The 27,282-nt window shown below is 55.5% G+C and overlaps 3 protein-coding genes across 7 annotated transcripts; 2 read left to right on the top strand and 1 right to left on the bottom strand.

Annotated features, from left to right (window-relative positions):
* TROAP (trophinin associated protein) lies at positions 1-7,448 on the top strand. 5 transcript variants are annotated; one of them, XM_069580851.1, is made up of 15 exons: positions 1-111; positions 354-508; positions 601-787; positions 1,466-1,623; positions 1,713-1,850; positions 2,043-2,125; positions 2,605-2,657; positions 3,699-3,820; positions 4,948-5,064; positions 5,171-5,254; positions 5,358-5,417; positions 5,678-5,812; positions 5,960-6,659; positions 6,938-7,131; positions 7,279-7,448. In XM_069580851.1, the coding sequence occupies exons 2-15, from the start codon at positions 365-367 to the stop codon at positions 7,324-7,326; spliced, it is 2,223 nt and encodes a 740-aa protein (XP_069436952.1). In that variant the 5' UTR covers positions 1-111; positions 354-364; the 3' UTR covers positions 7,327-7,448. The 5 variants fall into 5 exon arrangements, with proteins under 5 accessions (XP_069436952.1, XP_069436953.1, XP_069436956.1 ...); XM_069580855.1 differs by having other exon boundaries at positions 9-80; XM_069580852.1 differs by lacking the exon at positions 5,358-5,417.
* A 1,274-nt stretch (positions 7,449-8,722) lies between these two features.
* C1QL4 (complement C1q like 4) lies at positions 8,723-11,460 on the bottom strand. The gene is made up of 2 exons (XM_069586398.1): positions 10,924-11,460; positions 8,723-8,902 (listed from the first exon to the last, which is right to left on the bottom strand). Exons 1-2 carry the CDS (start codon positions 11,458-11,460, stop codon positions 8,723-8,725), a joined length of 717 nt encoding a protein of 238 aa, XP_069442499.1.
* Positions 11,461-22,286: 10,826 nt separating this feature from the next.
* Positions 22,287-26,409, top strand: DNAJC22 (DnaJ heat shock protein family (Hsp40) member C22). The gene is made up of 3 exons (XM_069584453.1): positions 22,287-22,575; positions 23,236-24,193; positions 25,265-26,409. The coding sequence occupies exons 2-3, from the start codon at positions 23,354-23,356 to the stop codon at positions 25,466-25,468; spliced, it is 1,044 nt and encodes a 347-aa protein (XP_069440554.1). The 5' UTR covers positions 22,287-22,575; positions 23,236-23,353; the 3' UTR covers positions 25,469-26,409.
* Positions 26,410-27,282: the final 873 nt, after the last annotated feature.

Below are 27,282 nucleotides of genomic sequence, written 5' to 3'. Positions count from 1 at the left end.
ATCAGGAGCTTGGCGTATTTTACAAACTGGGGAAGTACCTGGAGCAGAGGCCGAGAGAGTCCGGGGAAAAAGCGAAGAAAGTGGGCGAGACCCTGAGGGGTTCAGGGGGAGGTGCGGCACGGAGATCTTGGAGGGAATGAGGGCTGCCGGGGCTCGTAGGGAAGAGAGGCAGTTCGGGGTCCCGGGACGAAAGAGTAGGCTCAGAGTGTCAGGAGATGACCGAGAAGCGCCCTTGTAGGCGGCGGGTCTTCTGGGCGCGTGGATTTGGGCGGAGATAGGAGTATCTGGAATGTCAGGACCGAAGCCTCGAACTGGCTGACCTTTGATCCCTGATCCTTTTTTCTCCTTTTCAGGAGTAGTCGTCATGGCCACCCTCCAAGCCACGAAGGATCCTCTCCTCCGGGGTGTATCTCCCACTCCTAGCAAGATTCCCATTCGCTCTCAGAGACGCCCACCTCTCCCCACAGTCAAACCCAGCGCCCTGGACCAGGAGAACCAAGATCCAAAGGTAAGAGGAGCCTGGGGGAGTGAAGACAGTAGCTACAAGGAAGCAGCAATGCACCTCAACGCTGAGCTCAGCTTTTTTCTCCCCTATCCTAGAGATTGGGGCAGAAGCTCAATATTCAGCGCCCCCTCGCAGACTCAGCAGGCCCCAGGCTGAAAGCCACACGTCAGACAGAGCAATCTGAGAAATTGCTGGGGAGCACTCAGCTCCGGAACCCCTTGGAGGAGCTCAGGCCTAGCCATGGGGGTCAAAATGTGGGCCCTAGGCCACCTCCCCAGACAGGTATCTATTGGAGGCTGTAGAACTGGGTGGGAGAATGGGTTGGTGCAGTGGGGTTTGGGGGCTTTGTAATCCTGCCTCTCCTGCTTACTATAATTCCTAGTCCCTGCTCCTAGAAAGCTCTTTGCTCTTAGAGGCCCTTTCTTTTCTTCAGCAATGTGTCATCACTTCTAAAGCCTTTTCTGGCTCCTCTAGTCACTATCAATTGCTCTTTGTTCTAATGATTTGCTGAACTTTATTTACTTGTTTGTTTATTCATTCATTTATCCATTAATTAATTCATTCATTTATTAGATGCAATTTATGGGATCTTGGTTTCTGGACCAAGGATTGAACCTGGGCCAAGGCAGTGAAAGCACCAAGTCCTAATCAGTGTACTGCCCGGGAATTCCCTGCACTTCTTTTATAATATGTCCATACTTTGACTTGAATCTGTTACCTTGCTCTAGTTTGATGTTAGCTTCCTGAGGATGGGGGCTTTGTCGTATTCATCTCTGGGTGGCAGTGTCTAGAATAGTGTCTTATGCAGATTAAAGTCCTGTGAATGTTTGTTGAGCTGAGTTCAGTTATATGAGTCTCTTTGGCTCATGCACCTCAAGGTGACAATGCTAGGCTCCCCAACCCCTCAGCCTCCCCTCCTTCCTGTCCCTCCTCGCCTTTCCTTTTCTTCTTCCCTTGCAGAGGCTCCAGGGACCGTAGAGTTTGTGGCTGACCCTGCAGCCCTGGCCACCATCCTGTCAGGTGAGGGGGTGAAGAGCTGTCGCCTGGGGCGCCAGCCCAGTCTGGCTCAGAGAGTACTTGTTCGAGGGAGCCAGGGAGGCACCATCCGGAGGGGTCAGGTAATGAGCCGGGATAGGAGGAGATCAGGCTGGGGTAGGCTGAGGAGGGAATCCTGAGTCTGTACTGAGAGTCTTTTTTGGGGTCCCAGGATGCCCGGGCCTCTGCATATTTGGCCCCCAGAACCCCTACCCATCGACTGGACCCTGTCAGGGCTTCCTGCTTCTCAAGGCTGGAGGGACCAGGGCCTAGAGGTCGGACCTTGTGTCCCCAGAGGTTGCAGGCTCTGGTGAGTGTTCTTGAGGGGCTGATACTAGGTGCTCCTGGGAACTCCTTCTAAGGACACAGCTGGGCCTTGGGATGGAGGGTACCGCCTGGTAAGCAGAGGGGTTGTATGGAGGCTGATGGGGTTGGTGGTGAAACCTGAAGGTTTGGAGCCTGCTTCTGACTCTCCTTTTTCTCTTGCTCCTGTGTGGCTCAGATTCCACCTTCAGGATCATCCTCTCACCCCTCCGCTCCTCCCTGTTTCCAGGAACTAAGAAGAGAGACCAGTGGCAGCAGCAAGTAAGGAGGGGGTCATTTGGAAAAGAGTGCTTCAGTGTCTGATACAGGGGTCCCTCAGGGCTGGGCCCTCTGGTAGCTTTAGGACTTCCCACCAGCCTGGGGGCGGGGAGAGGGGAAAATCTGTGAATGCCCAGGGTGAACCCTTGCAATAAAGTTCAGCCTCAATATGGCATCAGTTTCTTCAGGTTGTGAGGGATGGAAGGGGAAAGAAATGAGAGGTACCATCCCTTGTGTAGTGGCTCGAGCTTAGATTGTGGGAACAAATGGGGTTTGGGTTTGATTCCTGACTCTCAGCACTTACAAGTTGTTCAAGCTTGCCGTACCTGCCAAGCTTTAGTTTCTTTAGTCTGTCAAATGAGGACAATGTTTGTATCATCATTTGAAGTTGTTGTGAGAATTAGATGTTTGTGAAGCACTTTGAATGGTGCCCAGCTCATATGTGGTACTCAGTGACTGCTTGCCACTGTCCTTGTCCTCAGGACTTCAGTGAGCCAGCCCTCAGGATCCCTTCCGGAGACCTCTGTGAAGCCTGGTGAGTGTGTCTGGCCATGGAGAGAGAACGTTAGCTGGGAGCCTGCTTGTAGGGAGCAAACCGAGAGAAAGCTCGGGAGGGCTGTGGCGGGAAGGCCAGATCAGGAGGAGGAAGAGACCTTCTTCATAGGCCACAGGTTTGCCCGGTTGCACTTGTGTCAGAGGAGGTAGTCCCCGTTTGTATCCTCTCTCTGCCACTTCCTGCAAGATTTACTTTTGACTCACTGTCCTATCGTCAGCCCTTCAGAGCCATTACCACACCCCTAGCCCACTCAGGGTATTCAGATTAATGAGTGACTACTAATCACTGCAGATGGTGACTGCAGCCATGAAATTAAAAGACGCTTACTCCTTGGAAGAAAAGTTTTGACCAACCTAGATAGTATATTCAAAAGCAGAAACATTACTTTGCCAACTAAGGTCCGTCTAGTCAAGGCTATGGTTTTTCCTGTGGTCATGTATGGATGTGAGAGTTGGACTGTGAAGAAGGCTGAGCACTGAAGAATTGATGCTTTTGAACTGTGGTGTCGGAAAAGACTCTTGAGGGTCCCTTGGACTGCAAGGAGACCCAACCAATCCATTCTGAAGGAGATCAACCCTGGGATTTCTTTGGAAGGAATGATGCTAAAGCTGAAACTCCAGTACTTTGGCCACCTCATGCGAAGACTTGACTCATTGGAAAGACTCTGATGCTGGGAGGGACTGGGGGCAGGAGGAGAAGGGGACGACAGAGGATGAGATGGCTGGATGGCATCACGGACTTGATGAATGTGAGTCTGAGTGATCTCCGGGAGATGGTGATGGACAGGGAGGCCTGGCGTGCTGCGATTCATGAGGTCGCAAAGAGTCGGACACGACTGAGCGACTGAACTGAACTGAACTGAGATAGTGCTGGGTTCAAAGGAGTACTGGATGGGTCCCCAGCCTTGATGGTGCAGTGGTGGCTGTCAAACTGGCGTACGCTTTCTGGAGGTTGCAACACCATGTGCCAGACTTTGATGTGTGTTTCAGACACTACAGCAAATTTCCTGTCTCCTCCTAGCTTCTTCTCTCCCTGAAGGGGAACATGAAGTTGTCACCCAGTCAGATGAAGGAGGAGGCGGCCCCCTCGGCCTGGCCCAGCGGGTACCACTAAAAGAAACCCGAGATAAAACCCACACCAGGGTGAGATGGGACCCTCCTGGGATGGGGGAAGGGGCAGAGGATGTACATGAGGGATTCCCCAGCAGCACTGAGGATTGTGGGTACAGCCAAACAGTCCCCGCTTGGATCTCAGCATGTTCATTGGGTCCTTGTTTGTCCTAGATGGACCCAAGCCCTCTCCAGAGTGGCACTGGCCCCTGGAGGCCTCCAGAGGTCACAGTCTGATACATATTTAGGTCACCATCAGGTCAGTGCTGAGAGTGAGACAGATCTGACAGCTCATTCATTTCCTCCACACGCAAGGGTTTATTGACCAGCTACTGTGTGCCAAGCACTGTTCTAGGTTCTGGATATACAATAGGAAATAAGTTCACATTCTAGAAGGGGAGACAGAAAATAAATAATCATATAAAATATATAGTATGTCAGATGGTTATAAATTATCTGTTAAAAAAAAAAAGTAAGGTACTAAATTGTTAGTTGCTCAGTCATGTCCAACTGTTTGCAATTCCATGGACTACAACCTGCCAGGCTCCTCTGTCCATTGATTTTCCAGGCAAGAATACTAGAGTAGGTAGCCATGCCCTCTTCCAGGGGATCTTCCCAACCCAGGGATCGAACCTGGGTCTCCTGCATTGCAGGCAGATTTTTTACTGTCTCAGCTACGAGGGAAGCCCCCAAGATACTAAAAGGGAAGGAGAACTGGAGGGAGTGGATGGTATTGCAGTTTCAAGGGTCAAGCGAGTATCCCTGAGGTGTGGCTACGTGAAGAGCAGAAAGAGTTGAGGGAGTGAGCCCCGCAGATATCTGAGGGAAGAACGTTCCAGGACATGAGAACTTCAGATGTACACAGGGGGTCTACCTGGTATGCTTAAGGATCAGCAAAAAAGCAAGGCTAAAGCAGAATAAGAAGGAGAGGAAGTGAGAGGTTAGAGCAATGACAGGATTGGGTTGGGTAAGGGTTTGTAAACCAGCATAGGACCTTGGCTATGACTTGGAATGAGTGGAAAGCCATGGGGAGGGGGATGACCAAGGGAGGGACATGGTTTGATTAGCTCTTAAAGAATCACACTGGCTGCTGAAGTGAGAACAAGACAGGGCAGTGCCAAGTGGGAGGGATCACTCTTCCACCTGGTTCTTCTCCACAGGACGGCTGTGACTCCTGCCTGATGCCCTCCCCTGGCCAAGCAGTGCCACTTGCCATCACCCGGCCATCACCCTTTGGACGGGCTCAGCGTGTACCATCCCCTGGCCCCTCAGCTCCAGTTTGTATCTGTAGCTACTGGGGTCTGGGCAAGGGCAGAACAGTCTGGCTGGGATCCCTGCTGGGTCTCGATCTGTCCCTGCTCAGCCACCCCCGTCTCTCCCCAGATCTCATATTCAGTGTTGCGGCGTCTCGCCACCCGCCCCAAAACCCAGTTCACACCGCTCCCATCAGCCTCCAGATTTCAGCAGGTAAGAGAGGGCAGGGGAGGTCACAGGCCTAGGCCAGGACTGGGGGAGGAAGAGGGTGATGGATGGGTGCAGGGAGAGTCATGGCATCTCACTTCTGACCCAGGCCCGAGGGTTGAGTGGCCTCTCCCCTCAACCTTGCCCTGAAGAGCCCGCCCTGCCCTGGGTAAGTATCTGAACTTCGCCATCCTGAGATACCTGATTCTGTCCTGTTGATGTCAGGCCCAGCATTTTTGAGGCAGGTGGGCTCTTAAGAAAAAGCTGCCTAACCCTCCAACTCTCCCTGCTTCTCTGTTGCCTCTTCTAATCCAAGTCTGGGGACACTCAGTTAAGGACCTGATTCCTTCCTCGTGAGGGTGGGGTTCACACTAGTCTTCTTAGCCCAGCCTGGCTTCCTCATGTGGCCCCTCTCCTCCCATGTGGCAGGAGCAGATTGCAGTCCGGTTATTTGACCAGGAGAGTGGTACAAGGTTGCAGGAGGGGCCTGGGAAGCCACCCGTGTCGACTCCTTATGGACCCCACCCCAGCAGAACCCCCAACCTCCAGGAGCTGAAGATGCAGGTGGGCTGGTGTGGGTAACAGCTTCAGTGGCTGACGGACATTGACGGGGCTGGGACCGAGAAATAGGAGTCGGGGTGGGTGGGCATGGGAATAGGACGGTGTGGGTCCAAGACGTGCTGTTGACATCACGCTCTCTCCTACCTACAGCGCATCAATATCCTGCAGCAGCTTTTGAGGCAGGAAGTGGAGGGGCTGGCAGAGGGCAAGTGTGCCTCCCTTAGTGGAAGCTCCTGTCTGGATATGGTGGAACTTCAGCCCCTGCTGGCTGAGATTTCTAGAACTCTGAATGCCCCTGAAAAAATACCAGAGGCTTTTCACCTTCCTGGACTGTCACAGCACCCTGAGCTGCCAAAGCCCTACTTTCCAGGGGAGTGTGGGGAGCCAGAGCCCTGCCCTGGGAGGGGGCCTGGGATGGCCATGCCCTGCCCTCCAGCTGAGCCAGGCTCCCCAGAGTCCTGCCCTGGGAGGGGGCCTGAGATGGCCCCGCCCTGCCCTCCAGCTGAGCCAGGCTCCCCAGAGCCCTGCCCCGGGAGGGGGCCTGAGAACCCAGAGCCCTCCACCCAGGAGCAGCCTGAGGCAGCAGGGCCCAGCCCTCCAGCAGAACCTGGACACCTTCAGGCCTGCCACCAGGGGCAGATAGGACTCCCAGAGCCCTCCACTAGGGTAGATCTGGGGGTACCAGAAGCCTGCTCCCTGGAGCTCAGAAATCCAGAGTCCAGTCCACGGCCCCGCACCAGTCAGTGGGCTCCAGCGACCACCAGCCTGACCTTCTCCTCCCAGCGCCCACTTTGTGCCAGCCCCCCTATCCGCTCACTTCAGTCTCTGAAGCCCTCACCAGGCCCGGCAGGTAAGGAGTTGCTTGGGTGGGGCTGTGAACAAAGGAGGTCCTCACCTCTTGCTGGGAGCAGGGCCTGCCCTGCACCAAATGATCCCATGCTTTCTTTCCCCTACCTACCTTGCCCCAGCCTGTCTCTATCACTGGGGTGGGCGGGTGGGTGGTAGGGTACCTTCAGCCCTGTACTCCTAATTGGCTTGGCCCTGGTAGGGGGTGGGAAAGGGCAGTATGTGATGGGAGTCTTGGACTTCAGAGTCCACCCTGAACTTTTCATGGCCCTTGGCCCTCAGGCCCCAGCCATCCGGCCCCTCGCACCATGGCCCTGAGGCAGCGCCTCAAAGCATGTCTGACCGCCATCCAAGGCTTCCACGAGGCCTGCCTAGATGATGAGTGTGCCTTCTACACTAGCCGAGCCCCTCCCTCAGGCCTCACCAGGGTCTGCACCAACCCCGTGGCCATGTTGCTGGAATGGCAGGATGCCTTGGTGAGCCTTCCGTCCACAGCTAGCTGTACCTGCACAGAGGCCTGTGGGAAGTGGGGGCAGGGGGCGGACCTCGGCTTCTTTACAGTGGGAAGAGCTGGGTACAGTTCAAGAATGGCTGGGCTGTGACGAAGTCTTCTTTCTCCCTAGTGTTTTATTCCAGTTGGTTCTGCTGCCCCACAGGATTCTCCTTCATGAGGCATCTGCGTCCACTCACTCCTGTCCTGTCTTGCTCCTTCCTTTTAACCTTATTTATTTTCCACACCGTGGATTGGAACTGACACCCTTTTGTCCTTCAATAAAGTTTCTAAAGTGTCCAAGTGTCTTCCTGTGGTCCCGCGTATGCCAGCTACTGCTGTGTTGTTCTTGTCCACATGGTGGCAGTGTTCTCCAACTTAGAGGTCAGCCATGGGTTCTCCCCCTCCCCCAGACTCCCTCCCCCAGGAACTGACCAGGTCACCCCACCCCTGTCCACCCCACCCTCCCAGCAGGCTCTATGAGTGAATCTGTTGGGGGGCAGAGGTGAATGTAGGACTTTGGGGACCTGCTTTTCTCCCTCCTCGAAATCTTGGCCACTCCCAGGAGCCATCAGCAACTCACTCATTGCATAGAGCTCCCTAGACCTCTTTGCCCCGCACCATCAGCAAAAAGCAGAAGCACCAGACCCGCATCTCTGAGATCATCCCTTGTCAGTGTCACTCTGGTTGGTGTCTCCTCTAGGAGAAGGCCTCAAAGCTTTCCTGAAGCTGACTCCCTTGCCGTATCAGAGTAGAAACCCTGGGCCACTCCCCTCTGCTCCCAGAGGCAGACCTTGCCAGGGATAACTAAACCTTGGCCTCTGACAGAGTGTAATAGGGTAGGGGTCCTTGAGAGGAGTTAGGAGGGGTTCAGCCACTTTCCCCTATTCTGCACCAAGTTAAGAGGCGCCCACATTCTCCAACTTTACTTTATTGGAAGAGGCAGCAGCAGCTGTAGCCCCAGGGCCTAACCCAGATGGGGGTGATATGGAGACTGTACAGGATGAGTTTTAAGTGCTAGGAAAGAACAAACTGGTCCCCCCAGTTCACAGGAAGACTGCCAAAGCTAGAGCCTGAAGCCTGAAAATGGAGATGAGGGAGGAGGAGATGGCAGAGAAGTCATGACAGGACCAGCGCCTACCCCTACCCCGTCTCCTCTCCCCCTACCCAGATGTGTTCTCCCTTCCCCAAAGCCAGCGTTTCCCTTCTGTTTTCTGCCTTCCGTGCCTCTGTGCTACAGCTAGTGAAACTTCCCTAGCTTCCGGCAGAAGAGAGGGCCATGACTTGTGACCCGCGCCGCTCTGCTACCCCGGCTTTCACAGGCAAGCGCACGGATGCTGGTGGTCCCTTCCCGCGTCGCTCTGCTCCTCCCACCGGCTTGCTCAGCTCCCCAGCCACGTAGTTACACCCCGGAGCACTAAGAGTCCGCCCATTAAGGCCACCTCCGGGAGCAGGAGGGTCCGTCCACCGCCAGGCTCTCAAAGGATGGGGTGGCGCCTTGGGTGGGGCAAGCTGAAGGTGGTAGGGAGGGGAGCAGAGGCGAAGGGCGAGCGAGGGCGCCCGGGGTCGGGGCCGGCTCAGTCCGGATAGATGATGAAGCCAGAGAAGGTGCTGTACTTGTTGGTGTTACCGCCATGCACCTTCCCGCCGTCCAGCTTGATGAAGACTTCGTCGCCCACATCCAGGTGCAGGATCACGCTGTTGCTGGCGTAGTCGTAGTTCTGGTCGGCATCCTGGGCGATGGCGCTAGCCCGGACCTAGTAGGGAGAACAGGACAACCCACTCACGCTTTCTACGGAGCTGGGGTGAGGAGGGGTCAGTCAGGGAGGTGGAACTGGACCTGTGAAAGCGACACGACGGTAACAGACTGCAGGGGTCGGGAAAGACTAGGTGCTTCTCAGGAACCGCCATTCATTCCCTCACTGCCGGGAAGGGGGCAAGTTTCACACTTTCTCTGGTCCTCCATTTGAACTATAAGGTGGGAGGTAATAATAGAACCTACCTCATCAGGTTGTTTGGATTAAATGAGTTACTACATGTGAGGTGTGTTAAAACAGTGCTTCGCACAAAGGAAACGCTATATAGATTTTCTATTAGTATTATCATTAAAAAAAAAAGAATTCGACTGTAGGATAATTTCTAAGATTCTGAACCCGCTTTGACCTCCTAAACTCGTGTTCCCAAACCCCGGTGACAGGGCACAGGCATGCCTGTAGGTGTGCAAGCAAGGGTGCGGGCTGTGGGAAGGTGCCAATCTATATTCGCCCCTCCTAGCCCCCGAGGGTGCCCCGACGTGGGCCTCGCTTTCCGCCCCAACAGGTAGCCCCTCCCCTTTCTGGTCTTGCTGCTGCAGGTCGCCTCGAGCCGCCAGCCCCCTCCCCAGCCCCCCTCTTCCTGTCCCGCGGGGGCTGGTTATTAACTCATTAATTATTCATCATTATTCTAATCACTATTTACCGTCCCCAGGGCCGCAGCGCCCGCACCACAGAATACAGAGTGGGAGCCGCGGGGCCCTCCCCCCTCCGGGAACTGACACACTCTAGATACACACACCCCCACGGCCCCTCACAGACACCCTGCATAGACCGGGCACACCTACTCAGTGCCACAGGCAGGTAGACACCGCTCCACTCTCACACCTGCGAACTCGCACCGACACACTTCATGCACATACACTCTACAGTCTGATACACACACACTCTCACTCCCTTTCCCTGGGTTCCTGGGGTGGCTCTGCTGGGAGGAGACCCCAGAATAGTGCCTGCAGATCTTGGAGGCGAAAGGTGCTGCAGCTGTAGCAAGACCCGGGGTTTGGACAGCTGGGAGGAGCTGGCCAGATGCGCCTGGTCAAATGACCCCGTGGGACAGCAGGGTGAGGAGGTCACAGCTCAGCCCTAACCTTACACACCGGGCTTCCAGCAGCCCAGGCACAGTTCCCCACCCCCACCCCAAGGCCTCTCTCCCTCCCTGCTGCGTGTCTCAGGCCAGACCCTGAGCTGAGTCTCTGGGGCTTTTCTCCCAAGCTAAGGCAGCAGTGACTCCGACTCTGACCACAGGACCCGGCTGGGGTCCGCGGCTTCTGTCTTTTGCCTCCTTCCTTCTCCCAAATTCATTCCTGCAGGCCACCTGGCTGGCCCTTGAGCTGCCACATCTTCTACCTCTGCCTACTGACTCTATTAGCTGAGGGTAAAGGCCACTGTAAAACCAGGGACCCCAGGCCTTGGGACTAGCCATAGAGTTGCCTGGAAAATGAGCAAGTGTTTTCTTTCTTTTTTACTTTATCCTCAAAAAATCCAAGCTTAATGCCCCCACACGGGAGCAGCTACCAACTGCCCACCGCCTGTAACTCAGATTCCACGCTAATTTGAAAGAGCCGGACTCTGGGAACTAGCCCATGGGGCGACTGTGTAACCTGAAGGCCAGGAGAGCTGCACCAGACAGGACGAGAAAAGAGGCTAGCTGGCAGGGTGAGATTCCAGAGAGGCTTGGTGTAAGCTGCCTACAGATGGACTGTGAGGTAGCAGCTGCTTATACAATAAGATTTGCCTTTTAATTCCGACACCATTCCGAACGTCTCTGTGAGACCCTGGGCAGGTCATTTCCTTTCTCTGGCCCCCAATTCCTTTTCCGCTAAGTGAAGCGATTTCTAAGTTCTTGGCAAGCTGGCCTTCTTGGATTTAGTGACGCTGTTTGGGGAAGAGGTTCGGGTTGTGTAATGAAAGCAGGGGGGTTTAGAAAGCTTCCCTGTCTGGGGCTGGGTGGGAGAGGGGCATCTCACCTGTCCATTCTTCATCAAGTCGGCCCACATGCTGGTGCCGTCACCGCCGCGCATAAGCACATGGTAAGCGAAGAAGTAGACACCCGGCATAGGGCAGGTGAACTTGCCACTGGCCGCCTCATAGGCGTTGCCTACGTTGGTCACCACGTCGTCGAAGCGCAGCACCTCGTAACCCTCGTGTGGCCGCCGCAGGCCAGCATAGAAGGCAATTCGAGGCACGTAGCCGGCAGGGGGCGCCACTCCGCCGGGGCCTGGGCCGGGAGGGCCCGGAGGACCTGGCCTGCCCGGCTCTCCTGGAGGCCCTCTAGGACCTGGTGGTCCCGGGGGCCCTCGCAGACCTGCCTTCCCGCGCCGGCCCGCCTCTCCCTTGGCGCCGGGAGGAAAGGGGGGCACGGAGGCGGGTGCGCCGTCGGGTCCTGGGCCTCGCGGCCCGTGCGGGTCGCACACCATGCGGCAGCGACCCAGCATCTCGTAGTGCGCTGGCCCCTGGGAGCTGTGCACTAGCAGCGGAATGGCCACCAGCAGCAGCAGCACCATGGCCACCCCGACGGCCGCGCCCGCCACCCGCTTGCGGCGGCTCAGCCGCGACGCGGCCAGGGCCAGCAGGTCCTCCTCACTCTTGGGCGCAATGGTGCCGGAGGCCTGGAGCTTCCCGCGGGCCCCGGAGGCGGTGGCCGGGCTCGGGCTTGGGTCGGGACCCCCCCGACGGCTGCGCCCGGCCCCCCCACCCCTTCGGGCTCCCGCCTCAGCGGTGCCGTTACCCAAACCTTCCGTCAAGGCGGAGGTTCCCCCGTGGACCAGAGGCAGCTCCAGACGGTTCAGAGTCCGTGGTCCTCTATTACCCTCTCGTTCAATCTAACGTTCCCGGGCGCCTGAAATCGGCGGCTTCTCGGACGGCTGGTTTCTTACGGATCTAGGATGCCTGCTCTCCGGACAGCTGCTTTCTCGAGGATGGCGGCGCCTAGGTCCCCGGCTACCCAGACGGATCGTTCCAGCCGGAGCTGGGACTGCTCTCCGCGCTCTGGACGTCCCGGGCTCTGCGCTGCGGGTGATGCCCACCGGACGCGACCTCCTCTGCAGGTTTGCGCTCTGGCTCTCGGCGAGCCCTGACCCACCTTCCTACCCTAGCCGCGGCCCCAGCCGCCTGCTGGAGCCCTGGCCCCACGTCTCCCTCCTGCTAGCGCTCTCCCTCTCTGCGTCCCTAACCTTCCTCCCCTCCCTCCCTGGGCGGCAGTGCGGGTGGTGTGAGCCGGCGCGCGGCGGGAGCCGCTATAAGCGGCCGGGGGAGGGGGGCGTGGGGGGGGGCCGAGCGACCCCTGGCGCCCAGAGAGGGAAGCGTGGAGGCGGGGCAGGCCTCGGCCCCGGTTCCGCGTCCCCCCAGCCTCTCGGTTCCCGACCCGCTCTAAGCCAGTTCTGCAGGGATTCACTGCCCCCACCCTATCCTTACTTTCACCCTCTACCCCGAGTTTGGTATTCCCAGAGCCCGAAGGAGGCCACAAATAGCGATGGGATAAAAAACGGTCGAGATACACATAAGAAGATAGAGGTAGATTCCTGAGCAAAAATGAGCCCTCCCCGGCTCCCCCCACACCCACCAAAAAAAAAAAAAAAAAAAAAGCCCGCAAGCAAACAAAAAGGACTAGGAAAGAATAGAAATTTGCCTCTCAGTGCCCATGACCAAATAATATATGGCCAAGGGTTCAACGGGTACGTGTTGGCCCGAACTGGAAAAGGCAAATCTCGCAGGCACCTCTGCGCCCCTCGACCCCCAGTGTTGAGGGGCGCAGAGCAAACGAGAGAGCGAGGGAACAGAGTGAGAAAACAGACCAGCCTGGGAAAGCGAGCAGGAAACCTACAGGAAAGCAGAGAAGGAGCCACAGAGAAATCAAAGGAACGGAAAGCCAAATAGAGACGCAGAGACAGAGACAAAGCTTGGAGAAGAGACTAACTGACAGCCCCAGAGGGGGAGAGGGAGAGACAGAGACGGAGAGAGAGAGACGGGAGCCGAGACAGGTTGACAGATCCAGAGAGAAATGTAAATGGCGCGCTGCAGAGAGACACCCAGGTCCGTGTTCGGACTCCAATGTGACTTATCAACTGTGGGGAAGACGCGGAGGCGGGGCGCTTCTTGGAGCAGCGTGTTAGGCTCTGGGCCTGTGCATCCTGACACTGTGCTGGCAAGTGTGGTCGTGTTCATGGGACCCTGGCCTTGTGTGTCCCTGGGTGAGTGGGATTGTGGATCGTGTGTTGTCTTTGTGTGTATATGTGTGAGGGCTGTTGGAAGGGAGGCTTTATATTTGTCTTTCTCCTAGTCCCTAAATGTGGTACCCCACAAATGTCATCTTTCCTGTCTCAGGACTGAAGTGTTGAGTTTACTGGGGAGAAAGAGTCAGGAGGCCCTGCAGGCCCAGCCCAGCCCCACCACTGACTGCCCTTGTCCTAGACCTTGGCCAGCACCAGGATCTCTGCCCCTTCCTCCTCCCTCAAAGGGCTGTGGTCAGATGCAAACTAAGAGAAGTTGGACCTCACATAACAAACGTTTGGGGGAGGGACTTGAAATTGGTTATGCAAAGTAATAGAACAAATAATGCAGATTCAATGCTAGGCATCCTCCTGTGAGAGGTGAGTGGTCACTCCGTGGCCAAGAGGAAACATCCTTCCTCAGGATCTGGCCCCTCGAGGGGAAATTTCCTGCTCACAGGGTCTCCGGGGGTCAGAAGCTTGAAGAAGGAGTCCCAGGACTGGCAAACTGGGATATCTGGAGGCCCTGGAGGTAGATAACTGCAAAGGATCTCTTAGAGACTAGGATAAGCCACTACTGTAATGTATAAAAGTACAATACATAAAATGAGAGTCCAGGATACATCAGGGCATGATTATTGGGTGGAAAGTGATTCCTTCATCTCTTGTTTCCTTTTCCCCTTCTCTGCACCTCCCTACCCATTATGGTGCAGGAAGAAAGAGGTTGCTGAGGCTTGGCCTGTTGGAGGGAGGCCCCCTACTTGCTTGAAAGGGTTGGGAGAGAAAGGATTGGCAGTCAGTGGGGGAGGGGCCTCCTCCAACCATAAATACAAATTTTATTCAAGGTCTTTGTCGCCATTTGTCTTCCTCGGGGGGCTAAGGGCCATGTCGCCCTGTGCATGTCTAATTCCAAATCTGCTCCCCCAGGCTGGATGATGGATGGGTCAGAGAGGAGAGAGCAGGCCGGGGCTCACACTGGCCTCCCTGGCCGATCCTCAAGCTCCATCGACCCCAGGTCCTTCCACCTCTCCTTCCTCCTCCCCCTTCTCCCACCACCCACTCACTAAAGGCCCTCTCTGCTCAGCCCTGCTCCCCACGCCTCTCTCCGACTTACCAAAGCCCTCTTTTTGAGCTCCTCCACCTCAGCCCTTTTCAGGTCCTAGCCCTCTTCTCTCTGGAGCTTGCCTTCTCCTCCTGTCCTCAGCCCAGACTGTGAGCTTCGGTGACCAGCAGGGCTGCAAGGCGGCAGCGGGTGTGTGTGGTGGGGGAAGCAAGCTTGGCTCACAGGAGCCGAGGGGCCAGCTCCATGAATTTATTCATGTTCTGTTGCTCTTTCCCCACGCTCTGGAATGAAGCTGCCAGCTCACCAGGTCCTTATTACTTCCCCTGCAGCTGTCACATTCGGCTGAGGAAGGACCTGGGTAGGGTCAAGGCCAGCTAGTGCTCCTGGGGCCAGAAGCCAAGTGTTTGGGCTCAAGAGGAACTGCTGGGGCCCAGGCTGGGTCTGGAACAATTTACTCAGAGCTCCTTGGGCAAACTGAACTGGGAGACTCAGTGAGGTGATGTGGTTGGGAATGGAAATAGGTAGAGATATGTGCTTCAGGGCACAGAATGGGCAGTGGAGGAGGGGAGAGGGGAGGAAGGCTTTGAGTCCCCTAGGTGCCCCCTATTGAAAAGCACAGCCCAGTCTGAATTCTGCCTTACCCTCTGCCCTTGACTCTGCACTAACCTTGACCCTAGTCCCAAAGTATCCACTTGACACTTCTCCAATCGTAAAATAAACCCTAACTCCATAATCTGATGCAAAATGGAACTCATCCTCACCTGTTCTGTCCTGGAACCCAGGGGTCTCCCAAGAATTTTCCCCAGGGCTCACAACCAGGTGTGTCTCAGAGTTCTGAGGACTAGACTTTAGATTAGCATGTGATTAGCATATGATTTGCATGTGATATATTCCTTCTACTCTGAGGAAGTTTTCTTGTTAAAATTTTATGAAGTCTAGCCGGAAGGTCCTGGCTCCTTGAAGTTTTTCTCTTTTTGTTCTTTTCCCCACACTCCTTGTCACAGACCCCTTCAAGGGAAGAAAGGGAGTGAGGAAATGAGCAATAGAAAACTCATGGTAGGAAAGATCCTGGCAGTGTGATTGACTCCTGTCACTTGAAGGATAACCTCCACAAGCCTCAGTTTCCTCACCTGTAAGAGCAGAGGAACCAGCTGGTTGATGTTACATTAAGATCAAAGGAAATGCCTCTTTCCCCCATGCACCCTCTCCTTCCCCACCTTTCGGGGCCATTATACCGTGGTTCCTCTCCACTTTCCTCCACCCCACCCCCCATACACACACTCTGGCTTTCGGTCCCTACAAGTTAACATCACACAGTTCTGGAAGCAATCTGAGTTGCATGGTACCAGACGCCTGGTATGAAGAGAAAGGAAAATTGCCCACCTGAGAGGATAGGGAATAACATGGATAGGGAAATAATATGATCGAGTGCTTACAGTATTTTAGAGCTGTTACAAGTAAGTTCTCTCATTGCATCCTCCATGCATCCCTGAGAGGTGGATATATTGTCTCCATTTTACAGATGAGGAAACTGAAGCCCAGAAAGGAGAAATGCTTGCCCTGTATCACCCTGTAGGTGGCAGCCCTAGAACTCGAGTTTTGATCTCCTGGCTTCCTTTTCACTGCCCTGAAAAGGAAAGATGACACCGAAGGCGGCGGAAGGGCAAGAAAAGCAAGACAGGATTGGGGAGAGAGATGTGAATGGGTTTCAGGGAAGACCTATGCGTTTGAAGCCAACGCGGCGGGGCTTTGGCTCAGCGTGTCCCCCATCCTCCACCCCCAGCGCTGACACCCAACTGGTGCTCAGATGTTAGCTAACGGATGTTGGCCCAAGTCAGCTGCGGAGATGAGCTAAGTCCGAAGGGGAGAGGGAAGAGAAAAAGGAGGGAGAAGGAAACAAAGACAACCGCAGAAAAATGTGCCCCAGAGGCGGAAGGCAGGAAAGCCGATCGGAGTTGCTGAGGACCGCTCTCCTCGCCGCACCGGTGGGAACACAGTTGCGGCCCAAGACCCTTCGCACACTTTGCCCTCCAGCGCGGAGGGTCGACAGGGCTCAGTGAAGGGCAGGACGCCAGGTACCCGCCGGACCTAGGCCCTCCATTCAGCCGCCGCGCAGCTCGGTGCAGCCTTAGGTTTAAAGGGTCGCCGCCAGAGCTCTTGGGGCTGAGAACAGGCTCCTGGCTCCACAGGTATCTGTCAGGCCAGATCACGCTGACTTCCTTCCGGAGCCCTTGACCCCTTGCCAGGTGCGGCTCCTCGCCCTAGCCTCTCTCTCTACCCCCTTCTGCTCCCGTCTCCTCGCCGCTGTCCACCAGCTCCAGCCTCCAGTTAATGAAATCTGGCGAGGGGCCACACAGACGGCGGTCGGACCCTTTATTTCTCCGCCGGGATAGTGGATCCCGCGGTGGGAGACCAACGGGTGAGCAGAGGATTGGTGGTGCGGTGAACCGAGGGCCGGTCTCCGACTGGCGAGAGCCCGGAGCGCCGGAGGCAGCGCCAAGCTGGAATCTTCGAAGGTTCGGCGAAACGAGGTCGGCCCCTAGGATGCCTTCAGCCCGGGGTCCTTAGTTCTTTCCTTTTGTCCAACAAGCAGAAGACTTCGCAAACCCCATACCCATCGCGCCCTGACCCGGGTCGACCTGGGACTCCTGGTCCCTCACTCTAGGCGGATCTGGCTCCCTTGAGCGAAGCGCGTGGCGGCTCTGAGCCGGCGGCCGCGGCCCGGTGCTTCCTCCCACCTCCTTCCATCTCTTCCTTCTTTCTCCCCCTCCTTCCCGCGCTCCCTCCCCGGCGGCCGCGGCCTTTATTAGGGATTCCGCGGCTGTCGGTCCCGCCATCCATCCTGTCCGCCGGCAATTAGGCGGCCAGACAAAGAGCAGCTTCGGATGGATGAGGGTCCCGGCGGATCGGAAATGTGAAGGGTCAGCGCTGCCGCCCGCGGCGCACCCCGCTCCCCCTCCGCATAATCACCGGCCGCCCGTCACTCAGCCGGCCGCCCGGGGAGCTCCAGGGCCGGGGCTGGGGGAGGGTGGGGGTGGGACTGCAGCCTAGGCGCCTAGGGCAGGGCAAAGGCAGACCGACCTGCAACAGGGGCGCCTCCTGCGGGAGAATGGAGAACCGCAGGAGGCCCGAGAGAGAAGGCAGGGCATGGTGCCTCGGGATCCCTGAAGGCGGAAGAAAGGACTGTTGCCTGGGGGCATCCTGTACGGAAGCTAGGACTTTGGCTGCAGGGAAGAGGAGAATGGGGGCCTACGCGCCCCCTGCTGGGAGGCTGTGGGACGAAGCCCTAGGGCCTCGGGTCTGCAGAAGTGGAACCGAGCCTAGGACGAATCCCCTTAGGGTCTGTAGCCTGGTGCGCCTCCTATTGGATTAAAGCGATACTGCGCGTCTGTTGCAGGATCTAAGTGAAATCTAACCCAAGCACATCAAATCCAGAAAAGCTCCAAGGCTGGGCGAGCCCGAATGGAGCCAGAGGAAGTTCAAGGAGTCCGGGTTTTACTGCGGATTCTTTGGCGCTAGCTCCCAGCTGACAAATCAACATCTCAATCTGACAATTAGTAGTGGAGGTGGGGGGAGAGGGGCTCTCGTCGCCTGGGCCGCTTAGCCCTCCCGGCGGGCGGCAGAGAGGTGGGCGGTGCTGGCAGTGATGAACGACTCCGGGGGGGCCCCGGGCCCCGAGCGCGCATTCATTACTCGACTGACAGGCGGGCGGCAGGCCGGGCGGGCCGCGAGTGGACGTGCCAGGAAAGAGGCAGAGGCAGGAGCGAGAATAAGAGAGGTGTATAGCAGCCCACTGCCCGGTCAGCTCCCGGCTCTTCACCTCGACCCCGCTACTTGACTTCCTTGAGCTCAGAGTTTTTGTTGGAGCTGGTCGTGGTCGCAGAATTTGGGTAGCGGGGACAGAGGTTTAAGCCTTCTGCTTAGGTTAGGCGAATGAAGGTCTAAGATGTCAAGAAAGTGTGTAGACAGGCTTTAAGACAAGGCGCTCCCTTCTGACCTCGGAGGAATTGTGCGTGTCTGCGCACACAGGGGTGGTGTGTTGTGACAGGGATTGATGGGTGTGGGTCGCGTGTGGGGGTCGGCGATTGTATGTGTCAGTGTTAGGGATGCGTCTGCCTGATTTTGTCAGTGGAGGTGTAAGTGCTGCGTGTGTCTGAGGATGAGCTGCCACCTCTTCCTGCATGTCTGTGCCCCCTTCCGCCCCCCCTCCCCCGTCAGCTCTCTGTCTCCACTTCTGTAGGAAACAGCAGTGTGCACGGTGACAGCTGAGGTGTGCTGCTGGGGATGGGGGGATAGTGTTAACTGTGAGGATGCTGGTTCAACAACTGCTTCCTTCCACCACCTCCAGCCCCAATATCATCCCTCTCCCAAGCTTCCTGAAAGTAGTGGATGCTTTTTCCAAAGTCTAGGGACCAAGTGGCTAAGTCCTGGGGAAGGAAGTGGTGACTACCAGAGTTTTCTACCCTCCACATACATATATACATATACGTAGTCTCCATCTCATATATAGTCGCTAATATGTGATCTACAACCCCTCTGGCTTCCCCAGGCTGCTGGTGGACAGAGAGGAGGAGGTGGGTCTCAGGAATGGAAAGGGCACACCATCAGACTTCTAAGAGAGCCCACATCTTTGGGGCCTAGGCTAGTCTTCCAGGATCCTTACCTTTTGGGTTTCAGGTCCAATTACTAGTTGACACCTTAGAAGAATGTGCTAATTATATTCTAATTCCTTTCCCTAATAACCCTCTTTCTTCACCTGACTTTGTCTCCACTCCCCGGCCCCAGCCCCCCACCCCCCCACCCCCCCACCCCCCCACCCCCCCACCCCCCCACCCCCCCACCCGCCCTGTCTAAAACACACCAGAAGGTTGACCTTCCCATTCCTGAATCTTCCGGGTCTACAGGGCAGAGAGTTGACCTGATTCTGGGTCCTCTGTTTGGGTCAATGTGTCTTTGAGCCACTTTCCCTTCTCTTGCTCTTCTTTAAACACAGGGTGTCTCTTGGAACCCTCTATATTTTTGTCTCTGCACCCCTCCTTGTGTCTGTATATCTCCAGGTTTAGGAATCTCTTCCAAATTGTTTCCCCCACATTTAGGGGGTCTCTCTTTGTTTTTCTGGGGCTTCACCCTCTGGGTATACCCAATGCAATAGTGAGACCCATGGGGATGGGAAAGGGAGTAGAACTTCCCTCCTGCCCCCATCCAGAGGCGCCTGCAACCTAAGGATGGTTAGGTAATGCCAGGGCCCGGCTACGGCCGGGTCGCTTCTCATTCAGGGCACAGGCACCTGGTCGATGCCCGGCTGTCCGCCCCTCTCCCCACCCTCAAGCCGCCCTCCTCCAAGCCCCCGCCCCCTCCGCCCGCCCGGAAAAGGCAAATTTGACATTTTTAAATCCCGAGCCTTGGAGGGATCGATGCGGCCCAGGGGCCCCGCCCGGGGTCGATATTCCTGATTGGGAAGCGGCCGCTGAGCTGAGCGCGTGTAAATCACCCGGACGGGGGAAGGGGGCGCGGGAGCCGACCGCTTCCCAGACGCTGGGAGCCACGCGAGGTCCCGGCCCGTCCCCACCCCAGGGCAATGGAATGAGGAGACAGTTAGGCCTCAGACCTGGAGACAAGCCCGCCCTTGGACTCCCGCCTCCCCCGCCCATCTCTAACTCTGTGGGCCGGCTCCGGTCTCGCTTCAGCGGCCGCCACCCTCCGTTGCCCCTGGAGCCGCCAGGGAGGCCGGTGTCGGAGCCAGCCATGCGGCGGCTTCTCTCCGGCCGCTCCCGCGGGGCCTGGGCTTCGGCGGCGGCTGTCACGAAGCCGACAGGCCGGGCCGGCCGGGAAGGGGAGGGTGGCGGGGGAGAGGTGGGGGGACGGCTCGCGCGGATATGGCTCACAGTGGGCGCGCAACAGATGTTTGCGGGATTGAGGGACAGCAAGGCGGTGTGGGCACTGCGCGGCGCTGAGCCGAGGCTGAAGGCGCGGGTGGGGGGCGGGGGCAGCCCAGACCTGTCGGGGGTGAGAATCTGGCCTTCTAGCGAGGGTGAGCAGGCACCCCTGGCGCTCAGGGGAGGCTGAGTTGGACAGACCACCCCCCACCCCGCCCCCGGTCCGTGGACCAGGGTAACAGACAACAAAAGAGAATGGGGGGTGAGAAGGCAAGTTCGGAGCCCACCTACATTCGCCTCCGCCGCCCCTGCCCTCCAATCCTCTCGTCTCGCGCGGTTGGAGAAACAGAGGCAGCGGAGGCTGAAAGGGTCAGGATGGTTAAAAGCGATGTCAGCCAGGAGGCTGGGGTTAGCAACCAGAATTCCCGCGTGGGTCTCTGCATTCACCTACCCACCCCGGGTCCTCTTGCGGTTAAATACCCCGCCAAGTTCCCCGTGTCCCCACCCCCCGCCATCGCAGCTCAGACCCTTCCCTCTTGCTTCAGCTTGTCAGATCACCACCCACCCCGGCGCCAATCCCCACTCCGCGCCAGTTTATAGAACAACAATTTGGGAAAAACAATCCAGGCCGAGTGACGGCCCCGTAATTGTGACAAAGTGAGTGCGGGCGGCCGGAGAGCGCGCTCGGGCGGGAGCGCGGCGGGGCGAGGCGGAGGCAGGGGCGCCTCCAGTTCGCCCCCCGCTCTCTCGTTCTCATTCCGGTCATCTCCCACCCCTCTCCTTGACTCTTCTCCAATTTTTCTTCTCTCGGCTCCTCGCGCCTCCCCTGGCTCCTTCCTCCATCGCTCTTTCCCTTTCTTCTCGGTAACTGCTCTTCTCCAGCCCCCACCCCGCCGCAGCCCCTCCCCCGGTGCGTTTTTCCCCCATCTCTCGCTTCTCGCTCTCTCCTCCGCCCTCCACTTGTTTCTCCATCTTTTCCTCGTGTCAGTCGCCCTTAGGACCCTGGCCCCAGCTTACAAATCCGCTTCTCTCCCTCCCCAGTCCCGGCTTCCTGAGGTCGAGCCCTGAGCTTCCTCCCGGGTCCCCACCTTCTGGGAGGCCTGCGCAGCCCGCCACACAGGGGGTTCTTCCCGCCCCACAGCGACGGCCCCCAGGCCCAGGCGGCCTGCCTCTCCCCTCCCGCTCCCGTCGCTGCCTCTCCCACCCCTCTCTCTGCGCCCTGAGCCAGTTTGTTTGTCCAGCGGCAGCCTCCGCCGCTCGAGCTGTTTGCGGAGCTTAGGGCGCCGCCCGCGCAGTGCCGGCCCAATTAAGTCTCATTCATTATTCAGCGCCCCAGTGCTCCCGCGCCCAGCAGCTGGCGGCTCCAGCGTCACTTTGACGCCCCTCCCAGCCCTGGCCCCGCCAAGAGTCCTAGGGAGCAGACATGGGGCGCTGCTTTCCCTCCCCGGACTAGGAGGGAACAGAATCTGTCAACTGCGGGGAGGCGACAGGGGCAAGCCTTCCAGGCCCACCCCACCCCCAAGTCAAAGATGGGGAAACTTGAAGATCCACGCTTTTTCTTTACAGAGAAGGAAACAGGCCCACCCCACCCCCTTAAAGCCAAGGTTGGAGCCCACGACATTGAAATGAGGGGATCTTGCATCCCACGTCCATCCCAGCATTGAGGCGGGAGGACACCGCAGACTATTCTCCTGGTGGGGAGGCCCTCACCCCCATCTTTTTTTGCTCCTGGTTCTCTCTCGTGCCAAAGTCAGCGAGATACAGCTGACTTGGGGTTCCTGAGGGTTTCTCAGGTCTCCGGCTTGGATCTAGATGTATTGCCCCTGACTGGCTGGCCTGGAGGCGAGGCAGTGAGGGAAACTTGAGGGGAGAGCCTCTCTCTGCAGCCTGTACTCTGGTGTCTCTGCCTTAGGCAAATTGGAAATGAAGCCATCCAAGGCAGTCTTGAACGGCAATGGAGTAGGGAGAGAGGACTGCAGCCTGAGGTAAGGGAGGTGTCACTCTCCCATTTGTGTGGGTGCAGAGCGGAGATCGAGGGCTTCTTTTTTTGCTTTTACAGGCCTCCCCCCACCCCGCCCCGCCTGGCCCTGGGCTGCTTTGACCCAGCATCTAGACAAGGTGAATCTGGGGCTCCGCCCGACACCTCCCGCCCGCAAGCGGCAGCGCCACCTGGTGGTCGTCCTGTAGTAATGTAGGCGCTCTTGGAGTGGGTGCAGCGCCAGCCGGGTTGAGCTTGGGGAGACGGAATACACCAGAAACGAAGTTTACCGGAGAGGGCAGGCGAGAGAAGCTCCAGCCTGAAAGGTGATCCTGAGGGGCAAGGGAGGGCCTTGGAGAGGAGGAGCCTGGCCAGGACGGCCCAACTTCCGTGACACAGCAAACGCTGAAAGACAAAGTCCACTTGGATGAATGAGAGGGGCCATTTTGACTGTGGTCAAAGGAAATGTCTGATCTGGGAGCCGAGGTACCCAGGTACAGCTGCTCACCCTGGGACTAGCGCGTGCTGGTTGGTGGGCCTGAGCCCCGCAGTATGGAGGGACTTTACAAGTTTCTCCTGGAAGGCGGTGGTTGAAATGTGAGGTGCCTGGGTCCAGGTCAAAATGTACCTTTCTAGAGCTGGAGGGAACTCAGGACCTCTTTCAAGTCTGTCTTTTGTCAAGATTTCTTGGTCTGGAGAGATGGGAGGCTGGAGAAGGGCTAAAATCTCTGCCAGGGGTCTGTGGGCAGCCACAGTCCGAGTTGAGGTGGGGCGGGGTTGTATGGTAGGGGACTTTAAAAGTTGTATAGGAACTTTCTAGGGGTAGTGTGTTCATGTTTATTCACTCACCCCCACCCGCAAACCATGAGTCCTTCCAGGAGGTAGGTGGCCTGAGGGGAGGTCTGCAATTTAAGCTTACCCTTTTTTGTCCCTGTGCTGAGTTCTCATTTACTCAACCAAAAGCACTTATAACTTTCTTCTCTAAATTTGGAGTCACTGTGGTTGTAAAGAACAGAGGTGAGATTCTAGACCTAAGGATATGGGAGAGCTACAATTTCAGGGACACTCAGGAAGAGCTGGACTTGACTGATATTGGAAGGAGAAGTGTTACTGTGTTGGACGTAATCTTATGACTGCTTTTTCCCATGTCTTAGGGTCTAAGGATAATTCTGGGGCCATGACTGCCATGATTCTCACAGACGACTCCAGATTTCTGCATTCTAGGCAACGGCAGGTGCCACTGGACTTACTGTGAGACCCTTTTCCTAGAGGATGGCCAAGGGCCTCCTGATGACTTACGCCCTCTGGGCTGTAGGGGGCCCTGCTGGTCTCCACCACCTATACCTGGGACGGGACAGCCATGCACTGCTCTGGATGCTTACCTTGGGGGGTGGTGGTCTAGGCTGGCTCTGGGAATTCTGGTTGCTCCCAAGCTTTGTTGCTCAGGCCAACAGAGCCCAGGAGCAGAGGCAGGGCTCAGGAAGGGGGACACCCCCTCTAAGTCTCATTCGCTTTGTTGCCCAGATGATAGTGGGCATGTATTTTGGCCTTGTGGCTCTCATTAGCCTTTCCTTCATGGCCAGCTTCTATATTGTGGGCCTGCCACTGGCAGTTGGCTTAGGGGTCTTGCTGGTGGCTGCCATTGGCAACCAGACATCAGACCTAAAGAACACGCTAGGGGCAGCATTTCTTACTTCACCTATCTTCTATGGCCGCCCCATAGCCATCCTGCCCATCAGCTTGGCTGCCAGCCTTACAGCCCAGAAGCATCGCCGCTACAAACCTTCAGCTGGGTCAGAGACGCTCAGCGTGCGGCTCTACCGCCTGGGCTTGGCTTACCTTGCTTTCACAGGCCCGTTAGTGTTCAGTGCCCTCTGCAACACAGCTGTCACCCTCAGCTATGTGGCAGATACCCTTGGCTCCTTCCTGAGTTGGTTCAGCTTCTTCCCCCTCCTTGGGCGCCTTTTGGAGTCTGTCCTCCTTCTGCCTTTCCGAGCCTGGAAGCTGCTGGTCGGAGATCATGGCATCAGCAGCAGCTACTTCCAAGAGTGGGAGAAGCTCTATGAGTTTGTTCACAGTTTTCGGGATGAGAAGCGTCAGCTGGCTCTCCAGGTAAGGTCTCTCCCCTCTCGTTGCTGTCTGAGATGGGTCCAGGAGTTAGGCTCAGTCTCACTGGAGCTGGCGTGGAGGTACTGTTTTCACGTCTGCTGGGCCAGACCCCAGAAGGGTATCGTGGCTTCTTTGGGTTTCTGTGTGCAATGGATGAAGGTTCAGAGATAAGGAGTGGGAAAAGATATATGTATATTATTTTCTTTTTACTGAGGTATAATATGTATATAAAGTACACTAATTTTATGTACTTAGGTAACCACCACTCAGATGAAGGTATGGAATATTTCCACGATTAAGAAGGTTCCTTTGGGACTTCCCTGCCAGTCCAGTCATTAAGACTCTGAGCTCCCATTGCGGGGGTCATGGGTTCAATCCCTGGGCGGGGAAGTAAGATCCTGTATGCTGCACAGTGTAGCCAAAAAGCAAAACAAAACAAAAAAGAAGATTCCCTCATGCCCCTTCCCAATCTATACTCCTTTCCTGGGAAAGAATCTGTATTCAGACATCTATTACCATAGATTAATTTTGCCCATTCTTGGGCTTCATATAAATGGGATCATCCAGTGTATATGCTCTTTTGTGTCTGAGTTCTTTCATTCAACATTATGTTTGTGAAATTTACTCATACACGGGATTATAAATTGTTTTCATAGTTGTTTGATGTCCCATTGTATGAATCTACCACAATTTATCTATCCATTCTATTGTCAGTGAACATTTGAATTGTTTTCAGTTTGGGGCTATTCTGAATAAAGCTGCTGCAAACACTCTTGTACATGTCTTTGATGGACATATATGCTTATTTCGCATATATGTAAGGAGGAGACCTGGTCAAGGATGCCAAGTTCCAGGTTGGAAAAGGGCATCTGTGATTAAAAGCAAATCCTGGTTCTTGCCATGAGATCTAGAACTTGTCCATGTTTCAGAAGGTTGGAATTCTAATCTGAGGCTCTCTGCCTTTCCTGCCAGCAGTGGAAGCCAATTCCAGCCGCTTTAGGAAGGTAGCAAGGAGAGGCCCAGGAGCCCAGACAACTTATGAGGTTCTAATTTGTTAGCTTCTGTTTCCCTAAGGTTTTTGGTCTCTCAGAGAGGGCAACAAATGAAGAAATACATGGCAGATTCCGGGAGCTAGTGAAGACCTGGCACCCTGACCACAATCGGCACCAGATGGAGGAAGCTCAGAGGCACTTCCTGGAGATCCAGGCTGCATATGAAGTCCTGAGGCAGCCCAGGAAGCCCAGGGGATCCTGGAGGTGGGAAGAAACTTCCCTTTGAGGTTGGACTGGCAGAGCTGGATCACTTGTCCCAGCATACCTTTGCCCAGTGAGGCATCCCATCAGTGTGAAAGAAACTGTCATTTGCAGCGTGTGCTCATTTGCTTGGTCATGTCTGATGCTTTGTGACCCTATGAACTGTAGTCCACCAGGCTTCTCTGTCCATGGGATTCCCCAGGCAAGATTATTGGAGTGAGTTGCCCTTTCCTTCTCCAATCACTTGCAGTAGAGATGAGAAAACCTTAAAGAGGTGAGAAAACTATTGTGATTTTGAATTTCTGAGTTATTGGCTATTGTAGTCCTGACTTGTTTCTTAATCCACATAGTGAAATGAAAGACATATTATAAAGCCAATAAAATATCTTTTAGAGACTAGACCACCTGATTTCACCTCTGGTATATTGATAGATCATGGAGGAGGTTTACTTAACTTTCTTTTTTTTTATGTGCAAACCACCAAGTGAGGTGATTGAAGGAAAATATAGGGGTTCTAATATTTCACAAGATGTCCTGTAGCAAAAAGGATTTGATCTATTCTGTGGACTACCAAAGTGTAAGACTGGGGTTAAGTTTGAAAAGGCTGGAATTCTAGTCTTTTCAGGAAAATATTTTAATTCCGCTTATAGGAGAACTTTTTAGAAGCTGCACTTTTCCAAAGAAGGAACAAGCTGCTGTGAGGTAGGGGATAATCCCCCCATCACAGACCCTTCTACTTGGAATATTGTGGTGAACCTTCAAAGTTTACACAAGTGGTTGGACTGGCTGAATTGTCAGGTCTTCTTGAAACGTGGGATTTGATTCTGAGCTATACACCCTGCTCCCTAATCATTTACAGTCCGGTGGGGGGTGATAACACAGGTACACATATCAGAGTCCTCCTTGTCCTGTGTTTTGAACTGTGTCCTGAGAGGTGCAAATAAAATGTGTTAGAAAATTGCAGAAGGGATAGATGATACTGTTTTATGGGGACTCATGGGAAAATTCATGATTTTGTATTTCATATGGAAATGGCAACCCACTGCAGTACTCTTGCCTGGAAAATTCCATGGACGGAGGAGCCTGGTAGGCTACAGTCCATGGGGTGGCAAAGAGTTGGACATGGCTGAGTGACTTCACTTTCACTTTTATGCCTTTGTGGGGACTTTGGGGAAACCCTAAGGAACTAACAGCTTGAGCATCTCAAGGGGGCCTTATCTCATTCCCAGTTGTAGAAGGAACAGCCCAGGATGCCTCAGTTTGAAGAGGAAGAGTGGAGATCAGGAACATGATAGTAAAATTAGGTACCTTTTCTCCAGCTTTCTTTATTTGTGTGTACCACACTCACACTTTCCTTTATCTGAAAGTTAACTCTGAGTAGTGTATGTGTTTTTAAAAAGCAGAATTACTTTGGCTTGTATTCCCTACTGATTAAAAAAATGGCCCAATCAATTGAGAGGAATGAAATTTATAGATGTTTTTCTTTGCATCCATATATATAAAATACTAGCCAGTGAGTTTATGTACTACAATTTTAAGACCAAATTTAACTTTCACACCTTTTTCTTTTACGTTTTTGTTTGTTTTTTGAGGTTGGAATTGCTTTTTTTGGGGGTGAGCTCGGCAGGCCCGCTGTGGTCAGGTTAGTGTTCTTCCCTCGGAGGCAGCCAAAGCCTGCTGCCTCCTCCTGCCACCTACCTGAGTTAGTGGAATATACAAAGCTCAGAGGAGCTGCCAGGGCCTGGGGGCGATGGAACAGGAGCGGTGGCACCAGCTGGGCTGCCTCAGTCAGCACGGACCGCCCAGGCAGCATCCTGAGCCCACATGGGCCAGGCTGAG

The sequence above is a fragment of the Ovis canadensis genome, chromosome 3 (genome assembly GCF_042477335.2).
Source record: "Ovis canadensis isolate MfBH-ARS-UI-01 breed Bighorn chromosome 3, ARS-UI_OviCan_v2, whole genome shotgun sequence".
Classification (NCBI taxonomy): domain Eukaryota; kingdom Metazoa; phylum Chordata; class Mammalia; order Artiodactyla; family Bovidae; genus Ovis; species Ovis canadensis.
This window is presented reverse-complemented; position numbering and strand designations above follow the sequence as displayed.